The sequence below is a fragment of the Brachyhypopomus gauderio genome, chromosome 1 (assembly GCF_052324685.1).
Source record: "Brachyhypopomus gauderio isolate BG-103 chromosome 1, BGAUD_0.2, whole genome shotgun sequence".
NCBI classification, from domain to species: Eukaryota; Metazoa; Chordata; class Actinopteri; order Gymnotiformes; family Hypopomidae; genus Brachyhypopomus; species Brachyhypopomus gauderio.
The window spans coordinates 15,527,155-15,537,742 of NC_135211.1; the positions used below are offsets into that span (position 1 = coordinate 15,527,155).

Consider the following 10,588-nt stretch of genomic DNA (forward strand, 5'->3'; position numbering starts at 1 on the left):
GGACATTTACTGCTCACAGTAGGGCGTACAAATACAAAAGGATTCTCTGTGGTGTATCATTTCCAATTAGCAGTCTGAACACGAGATTGTGTCTGCTCTAGCAGGCACTGTGGGAGTCGAAAACATTGGATGCCGCCATTGCACATGCATGGAACCAGTCACATGGTCATGTGTTGACTGCACTGGTCATGTGTTGACTGCACTGGTCATGTGTTGACTGCACTGGTCATGTGTTGACTGGTTCCATGCATGTGCAATGGCGTGTTGCCGTGAATGACTGTCAGGAATGTGGACTGACTCCGGATCCTGAGAAGTGGATATCAATCAGATATTCTCAGTTATGTTGGCTGCTCATGGTTGTAATGTTGCGTTTCATTTGTGTATTAAGTCATGTGCAAAAACAAACAAATCTTCCTTCTTTGAATTAGACCTACAGACTGATCACAGATGTGTTTGATATAATTAAAATGTCACTCTCTCTCGTGTCAGTGGCACTGCCTTAGCATTGCCATTGTTCATATGTTTACTGGGGCTTTTATCCAGTGTATCTGCTCTTTGGGTACCACCATTTTCTCACTGTATTTAAGCTCCCATCAGCTCCATCAGCTCCATCCGTGTGCTCTTCCCTGTTTCTGTGGTCTCCGTGCGCTAACAAAATAAGTCTATAAAATAAGTTGAGTCTCTGTGTACTCAACAGGAGAAAACACCACCTGCTGCCATTATGGCCAGGCCCACACAGAATGTTTAAATATTTCCACCATATGTTAACATGTTTAAAGATAAAGTTCTTTCAGGTGTCAGCAGGTGTTCTCTACATAATGTGCTTATCATGTTAGGCACACAGAAAAGAGGATAAAAGCTCTCTTTCTTTCTGCTGCCATACATTGCATTTCTTCTATTTGGGTAAGAGCATGTGATATATTTATCCGTTAAAGCCTTTAAAAAATTTTATGTTTATATGTTTTGGACATTTTGTACAGCAAAATGACTCTTAAATAGTCAGGCTATGCGTTTCCATCCTCTATGTGCATATTTGCTGTACAATAATCTTGCGGTTGCATGTGTCCCCCTGTAGGAGACCAGCTGCTATGTTTATGTATAAGGTGATCGGGGGTCTACTGGCCCTGCTGTTGGCTTGCTCCATCAGAGCTGAGGAGGTCAGATACATCAATATATTCATAAATATACTCACATATTTGCACACATGTAGCCTCATGTAGCTCACTGCAATCACAAGGGAACAGTAAAATGTACAAATATCACTCTCATTGTATGCCAGTGTGTAATAAATTGTCATATTGTCTCTTTTTCATGTGCCATATGACCTTTCATGTAGCCAGGTAAGTCAACAACTATGAAATATAAACACACTTCATAATAAACTATATATATATATATATATATATATATATATATATATATATATATATATATATATATATATATATATATATATATATATATATATACACAAAGGTTTAGTAAAATTATTATCTACAGCTAATTTAAGTGAAAAAAAAGCAGTGAAGTTTAAATACTTCAGGTACATAAACATGAATTAGGAAATATGTTTAATATATTTATATATCTGTATAACACATTTATTATAGCTTTTACATTCACATTTATCATGGCATCTATCCATCCAGAAACTGTATGGGAAGAAATTACATTTATTCATCAATATTATGTTATTACAGTATATTAATGGCTTATGCACAGTAATTGAAATCCTACAAACATCAAGCAAAGCCAACACACTTGCCTTAAGCTATACTGATTTCTACAAATGAGTCTCAGATAATTATAGTTTCAAAAGGATTTACTGTATGAGATTTATTAGCTTTATTAACTTTTGATAGAATACTTTATAATAAATGAAATGGGAACACAGGTCAGCAGTGCACAAAGGATTTAATGAGTGAATCTCTAATATAAATGTAGTGATATGATTTGTGTGATAGGTGCTGAGGACATGTCTGAGCTGTCTGTGGGAGAGTTGCTGGAGAGAGCTAACAAAGACATCAGTATGTACACATACACAGTGTCTGCACTGCACAAGAACAATAACTCTGCAATTATTTACAGTGAGCCTTTACCAAAACAATACATTTACAAAGTTCATTAATATATATATTTCCTTTAAATGGTACACCAACAAACTCTTAATGGCAATGGTGTAAAACTTTAGGACACACACGCACATACAGACACACACCCAGAATGTTTATAGGAAAGGGTTCAGTGTTTAAATCAGCTGTATAATATATGTTCTCTGCATTAGTTCGTGACTTTGATGAGCCTGAGCTGATTGATGACATTGCTGTTGATGACGAGAGGAATGCTGATCCCTGCACCGTCCAAAACTGCATGTGGCCCAAGTCCAGTGATGGCAAAGTCTATGTGCCTTACGTCATTGCCAACCACTACCGTATGCCTGTGACGTGCACTAATATTACCCACTGTTTCTATACCTTTATAGGGTTGAAGAAATTACTTAAATTACTGTGAACTACTCCTGACTCATTTGTAGTATGTTACTCAAAGAGAGATATCAACTGCACAATAACTTATATAACTGCGCATTCTGTTCTGTCATCTTGGACCCAGAGCAAAGTCACTCCACCTGTTCAGAAGAGATTAACTGTAATCTTGTGCCTCAGTCTCCAGCGAGGTACGTGTCATCCAGCGTGGACTAGACTCCTTCTCCTCTGTCTCCTGCATCCACTTCAGACGGCGCTCCAACGAGAGGGATTATATCAGCATCGAGTCCCGCAATGGGTATGCATCATCGTCACATTCCCATTTATGTTGAAAAATCAGACAAAAATTTTCTGTTGCTACATTCACAAATCACATGCACGTTTTTTTTGGTATTTATAGGGTATTTATTGTTACAATTTAGTCCTACTTAGAATATCTTTATTTATGGTTGGTTTTCCCAACAATTACTTTAATGTATCAAAAAACATTGGTTAGCACAGATGTTACAGTAACTATGAGAGTTATGAAGTGTCACGGAATGGCGGGCCCCTTGTGTTTGTACCAGTTGACTGCTGGTCATTGTATCCTTAATTCGGATCGTGTCACAGGTTTTTGTTTGCGCACTTTCTTCATTAAAACCTCATTTTTCCCTGAGACCATTTTATTTCGCACTCCCTGCCCATCACATGAAAGAGTTGATTATTTCTCCAGAATTAAAAATCACGATGTACGATTGAGTTAGTTCTTGCATTTGCAATGTGTATTTGCACTGAAAACTGAAAATGTTGCTTGCAGAACACTTAAACTCATATTCTTTGGAGATTATTTTCTTTAGAGACATTTAAAGGATTGCTACCTTATTGGGGCTCATTTCTTTACATTATTCTGCTATAGAATAACAGCATTTGAACTGAATCAATGATCCATATAAAGTTCAATGAGCAATATAATGTTCTGAACTGGACTTAGTGTAAACTGAACTTCAGTACTTCTGACTACTGAGAGAAGGCCTGTAGTAAATTACATGGTTATTTGTTTGACAGATGCTACTCTTACATTGGTCGCCGTGGTAATGCCCAGACAGTGTCTCTATCCCGGAGTGGCTGTATCTACCATAAAACTGTCCAACATGAGCTACTGCATGCTCTGGGCTTCAACCATGAGCAGAAGCGCAGTGACCGTGACAACCACATCCGCATTGTTTGGGAGAACGTTGTCCATGGTAGAGTACCAATAATTGTCACAGCTTCACACCTTACAGAAATATGTACTCAAATAGACATTGTTTTACATGATATGAATCTAATTTGTTTTTTTACATGATCTCAGCATTGCCATAATGTTGTACTTACATCACCTATTTTGATTTAAGAAATAAGACAAATTAAACTGGCATTGAATATATTTAAAAAATGTTGCATCTAACAACATTGGCAGCATTGTGATCTTTTACTTACTGAATGATTATGATGTTTTACTTACTGAATTATTGTGATTTTTTACTTACTGATTGATTGCGATGTTTTACTTACTGATTGATTGCGATGTTTTACTTACTGAATGATTGTGATGTTTTACTTACTGAATGATTGTGATGTTTTACTTACTGATTGATTGTGGTGTTTTACTTACTGAATGATTGTGATGTTTTACTTACTGATTGATTGTGGTGTTTTACTTACTGAATGATTGTGATGTTTTGCTTATCATTTGCTTTCTTCATTAGACAAGAAGCACAATTTCGACAAGATCGACACTCTGAATCAGGGGACTTCCTATGACTACAACTCTGTCATGCAGTACCACAAGTCAGTTCCAATGACAGTTTTGATTTGAGCAATAAAGGAGCAATAAATTCGTTTTCCAATTATTCTTCACATGGAAACCTTTATACTGTTTCAGAGGTTCTATACTAAATTCCAATCCACACAACAACTCATGTGATATGCACTTTATTAAGAAAATATATAAATAATTGTAAATTATCATAAAACTTACAGAAATATTGTATGCTATGTTTTGGTGATAAAAGTTACCTCCTTATTTAAATGATGGAATTTAGAAGTGAAGTCTGATTTTGTTATTTGTCATTTCAGAACTGCTTTCTCTAAGAATGGTCAGCCCACTATGGTCCCCATCCCCAACAGCAATGTAGCCATCGGCCAGGCAACGCAGATGAGTCAGAATGACATCACCAGACTCAACAGACTCTACAAGTGCTGTGAGTCTCAAGTTCCTGTGTTGGCAAGATGAACCAAACACATGTATTGTAATACAAGTTATTTTGGATAAGACTATCTGCCAAATGATGTAAATGGCATGATATTAGTATCATAATAAAACTCTGAATTTAAAAACTATGCTTGTTTGAAGACTAAACATATCTGTCTCCTTCTGCAGAGATTAGGGAATACTGCAGAAGCCTAGTCCTTCTGGTGGCCTGCTGTGGAGATATGTGGCTGTGCAGACATTTGTCTGTTGTGATGACATGCAGAAGAAGGGCAGTGATAATAAAGTGTTAAATAAATAAATAATTGAATAATTTAAATAAAATAAATAATTAATTTAAATAAAATAATTAAATAAAGTTTTAACAATACAATTGCAGTTCCACCCCCATTACTGAAATGTTTCCTTTTGTGTTGATTCCAACTGTACAAAAAGAAAAAAGCTTCTTGTACATAATGCCAAATTATTCCAATTGTATATCAAAAAGAAAAACCTTAAATTTGGCCTTGACAGTTCATGAATGGAACTTCTAAAATCAGAAGCACTGTGGATTCTCCAGATGAACACCACTGGATAGACTTCTAATACAAGGAAAACAGAGATACTGGTGACTCGACTACATGCATCATAGCACATGATGTGTTACGTTTTAAAAAGTGTAACCCATTTTTTAAAATAACAACCCAATTAGTAAATTTGCATGCGGCTGCATCCTTTAGACTTACATTTGTATGCTATGTTACATTTGTACTGTGATGCCTGATTCAGATCTTGCATGCCAAAGCAAATTCTGCCACTGATCAAATCTGCAGAATATGCATTTAAAACAGCTGCAAATATATACACGGTGCATTAATGGCTTAAACATACTAAATCCACTGTCTGCTTTTCTAACCCCCCCATATTCCTGAGGGATCAATAATTCTTTTATCCGTCAAATGGTATGTTCTAAAAATAATGTAGCTTAATGCATTTTACATTACATTTTCAACATTTAGCATACGCTCTTATCCAGAGCGACTTTCAAAAGTGCTTTGTCATCTACTCGTAGATTATATCTTAGCCAGTACAGTAGATTAGAGCTCAATATGACATTAAACTAGAATACTGCTGAACTACAGGAATCAGTGCCAATACATAGAAGAAGTGCAAAATAAGCATAAAGCCAGAAGCATAGGTCAGACAATGAGAAGAGTTTCAGTTTCTGAACAAAGGTGCATGGATGAATGGTCATTGAAATATTCCACAAGTAGATGCATCCTCAGTCTGCATTTGAAGATTGCATTGGACCGAGTTGTCTGAGCATCCAGTGGAAGTTCATTCCAACATCTGGGAGCCAGGACAGAGAAGAGTCTCCATGCTTTGGTGATGCTTGACATTTACTGGCATCATTAATGAGTAGTGTTGTGTTAACAGACACACAGATATGTGTCAGTAGGTATCTGCTACTTTATTTGTCCAGCTGGGCAGCCATGCAGAGAGATTTGTTTTTCTAACTTGCATGCATCATGTCAGGTCCAGGAGTTGACCGCTCCTTGATGTTTATGATCCACTCTGGTGTATTTAAAGTTGTAATGAGGACTTGTTCCTGGATCTGGAACACTGCTATGTTCTGCTTTGAGATCTCTTAACCACTGAGTGTTATGTGATTTTTCTCCAATTTTCTCTTCCATCACGTTTCTGTTTGGTCTGGGTGGAACACAGAAAGGAAGTGAGTCAAGGTTCTGCTGTACTGTAACCAACAGCATGCATTGGATTCTTCTTCTGTGACAAGAGCATTTACATTGTTGGTAAGAGTAAATGGCCACTGACTAGAGATGACAGAAAATCAATGTTTCAAATAACTACTCTTGATAATCATGGTGAGCAAATAAATATATCAAACTGCACAATAAATCAAACCTTGAGGCAAACAGCTGAAACTTCATAGGAACACATCAGGATTCTCTCCTGTCAACCATAAATCAGAACTATCAGGTTACAGCAGATACTGGCCAAACAAAAATGGACAACTGAAGACTGTTAAACAAAACCCAACCCAACTGGTAAAACAAAACCCAAAACTCTAATTAATTTTGATTTCTGCTGTGACAGCTGGTAAGGTCAGAAGTAGCTGTGAATCTATGGACCTAAACTGCTTTGTGTCAACAGTTTAGTATAGTGGTGACAATGGTGTAATAATAATTTCAACCCAAGGACACATCGACACGTCATATATCAGAAGAAAAGCAACTTTGGAAGAGAAGATATGTTCAGAGAGAAGTTTAGAGGAGAGTTTTCAAGGAAGAAAGAGAACAGTCACAAAGCGGTTGAGGGAGAGTTTCATAGCTTTGGCAGACTAGCACTGGAAACATTCCACCTACTGTTGACAGTCATTTGCAAGGAATGGCAAGAGGTTTAATGGCAGTAGATCTGAGGGAACAGGAAGGCCAGTGAGGGTGAAGAAGCTAAAGAGGTAAGGATATATGAAACCATGAAGGACCCTATAGGTTAACAGAAGGAGCGTGTATTTTAAAAGCATCTAATTACATAAAAGAAGATATTAATAGCCAATGTAGCTGATGAAGTATGGGGATGATGTGAGCAGAGAAAGAGTGAGAACCCTGGCAGCTTAGTTTTGAATATATTGAAGCTGGCTGAGTTTGAATTTGGAAGGAAAGCCATTCAGCCATTGTTTGTGTGTGTGTGTGTGTGTGTGTGTGTGTGTGTGTGTGTGTGTGTGTGTGTGTGTGTGTGTGTGGACGCCCGCACACATTTTGCTCTTTGCGTTTTGTCGGCACTTGGGTTTACTACTCTCTTGGTTTTGACACGGTGTGTACTAGTTGGTACACCCGACGTTACATGCTTGACCTTGCATTGCGCACACCCTTCCCATTGTCTCATAATCAGGTCGTAATCAAAGTGCACTTTGTGGCATCTTGTGGGCATTTAATTGTGTGCATTTTGTTTTTTGAATAATTTGTAATAAAAATTTCTTTATTCTTATCATAGTGTTGTCCGTTGGACAATAGGACTGAAAATTGTTTGCACTTTATGTTACAGGTTGTGAGTGTCCTTGTGCTGTGAGGAAGTATGTTCCTGAGCCCAGCTGATCTTTTGCAAGTGTGGATGTGCACTTAAATATGCTTTGAAATTGATTAAAACAACTTGTGCTGAATTTTATTCATGACTCATCATTTTTTGCATTAAATAACTAAAAGTAACTAAGTAACTTTGACTCAAATTACATTTTAAAAGAAGTAATTTTGTACTTTTACTCGAGTAAATTTTGAGATGGTAATTTTATTTTTACTCTGAATAGAATTTAGGCAAAGTAAATATACTTTTACTCAATTACAATTTTTCAGTACTCTTTCCACCTCTGATAAAGAGCGTACAGCCATTGCCTCCGGCCACCTCTGTACCCCCGTCACAGGTGTGCTTAGTAAGAGGTGCTTTTTTATTGGCTAATGGCTAGCATTACAAATTTCAATTAAGATATACAATGAATAGATATTATTGTACTATGAATACCAGTATTGGTCTACTGCTGGTTTTCACATTCATTGTGGCTTATCTGGTTAGGCTATGGTTGCATAGCACAGATTTCTGGGGTCACAGTGCAAGGGACAGGGTTTTTTAAGATTGATAAATCTTTTTCTTTTTTGACTGTTAACCGCACAGAAAATGGACGAACACACCAGAGAGATCCAACACTCATCCTCACAGACTATAACCACCTCATTAAAAGTCAGCCGATACATCGAGGAAATTAGTGGTCTACAACCAATAATTAATGGGGGAGAACTACAAAACCTGGGGAGAACTATTTTACCTATCATAATAAAAAATCCCAAGAGGATATCCTACCTACCACAATAACATTTTTAACTAATTCACCCTGCTACAAAAACATACCCATGGTGAGCAAATTTATTTTGTTTAATCCCATTTCCTGAGTTGAGACTACCTACGTGTCTCAACTGTAATTTTTTTCTGCATGCGTTTGCAGATGTGGCAATTACAACATATAATTATGTCAACATGAAACAATATCTCAAAGAAAGGGTCCAACACCCTGATGTCACGTTGAGGTTCCCGAGCCCTCCTTTTGGGCGTGTGTTTACATCGTCTGCGTCTACTCGTCTGCGTCAGTGGATCTCCGTGGGTGCGGTTACGTCTTGTGCTGATTCGTCTCACCTGTGGCTCGTCTCGTCATCACGTGGGGTTTATGTGGTTTGTCTATTTAATGTGCGTTCGCGCAGTGTCCTGTGCTCGTCATTGTCAGAGTCATACGTGTCTGTGTGTTGACTTGTTTTATGTGCACTGTCTGCGCTATTTGTGATATTCATTAAACATTGCGTCCGTTCAAGCAAGGATTCTGTCTTGTCCTTCGCCGTGCTCCGGTCGTGACACCTGAGTCACTGCCACAAAACATTATAGTTGTTCTAAGAGCAAACTGGGGTTTTTTTCCCGGAATTAGTATGGTACACTAATCAATGAAAGTATGTGTATCAGTTTCCAAAATGAGCTGTTCCCTCTGTCCTATATGATAGAGATCTTAAGTGTCCTAAACTGCCTTAGTTAATTATTTAATTGAGACTAGGAGAAGCATGGTGGTGGGGGCAGATCAGGGAGGATCTGCTAGTGCTTTTCTTAAAGGTCAAAGGGCCTCAGAACCCAAGTTGGCATATGGAACAAACCCTAGAGAATTATTCACCACAACAAATGTCATACTATGTTTATTCTAATAATTTTGAAAGCACACATATAAGTTACATATAGTCCACAGCGTATCAACTGCCCAAGCTATTGCCAAAGTATAAAATAGTATACAGCACATTATCATGTTCAGTAAATCCAGTATGGTTACACATAATTTCTATAACATTATTGGAGTGTGAATATATTAGTTTGCCAGTAATACTGAAAATGAGGCATGCATACAGTAATAGTATACACTGAGTATATACCATTTAGTATATTTATATTTGTTATACTATTTAGTATATTTTGGTATAGGATATATCATTTCAGACATTGTTCATATGAAGCAATTGTGCAGAGCAGTGATCATTTAACCAGTCCTGTGATTTTTAAATTTCCCATTATGATTTGTATGCTAAGTACCTGTCCTACTGGTAAGTGTGAAGATATAATCCATCCATATGTTTGCGGTGTTGGCAGTCTGAAAAGATTACTGGTTGTTCATGAAAATAGTTCGCATTCAACTTTACACATTCCCCATAATAATGAGAATGATTAAATCCCCAGGACACACCTGGGGCTGGAGAGAGGAGACACAGCCATGGATTTAGGACAGTCACAGACCTAAAAGACTGCAAAATACTGACGCACATCATTTGGACTTATTACTGAGCTTAATCATTTATTTATGCTTTACATTTGCATTTTCATATTACTTGCTTCTGCCAGTGTTAATGGTATTTTGGGAATCTAACCCTTTGTGTAAGCTAACGATGCTTTGAGCAGACAACTAAAGCACTTTGTAAGTCGCTCTAGATAAGAGTCTCTGGTAAGTGCCATAAATGTTAATGCAAGTTGAAGCACACCTCTTGTAATACCAGCCTTTCCACTAGCATGTATCCATTTGTGTGATGCATTGTTTTAAATCTTTCGAATTTGCTTCCACATAAGAACACTTGTTTTTTTTACATTAGCTATACAATAATGGGTACTGGCTCCCCCTACAGGTCACTGACCGACATGTTTATGACCGTAGGCCTGCTGTTTCTGCGGCTAACCCATCTGAAGAGGTGTGTGGGAGATATGCAAAACTGCATCAACACAAAAGACCAGTGCATTTCTTTGCATTTCACCGTGTGGTTTGTGACAATAAGTCACTCATTTTAGACTGAGATAAAAAAAAAAAACA

General features: G+C 37.4%; 1 protein-coding gene across 1 annotated transcript; it reads left to right on the forward strand.

Moving 5' to 3' along the window:
• The first annotated feature begins 1,088 nt into the window (after positions 1 to 1,088).
• LOC143473212 (low choriolytic enzyme-like) lies at positions 1,089 to 4,737 on the forward strand. Its single transcript, XM_076973703.1, has 7 exons — positions 1,089 to 1,157; positions 1,973 to 2,027; positions 2,285 to 2,431; positions 2,664 to 2,781; positions 3,528 to 3,706; positions 4,211 to 4,292; positions 4,581 to 4,737. The coding sequence occupies exons 1-7, from the start codon at positions 1,089 to 1,091 to the stop codon at positions 4,735 to 4,737; spliced, it is 807 nt and encodes a 268-aa protein (XP_076829818.1).
• Positions 4,738 to 10,588: the final 5,851 nt, after the last annotated feature.

Coding starts and splice junctions, on each gene's coding strand:
- LOC143473212 (XM_076973703.1), top strand. CDS start 1,089: ATGTTTATGTATAAGGTGATCGGGGGTCTACTGGCCCTGCTGTTGGCT. Junction 2,782..3,527: donor AGCATCGAGTCCCGCAATGG/GTATGCATCATC, acceptor TTTGTTTGACAG/ATGCTACTCTTACATTGGTC. Junction 3,707..4,210: donor TTGGGAGAACGTTGTCCATG/GTAGAGTACCAA, acceptor TTTCTTCATTAG/ACAAGAAGCACAATTTCGAC.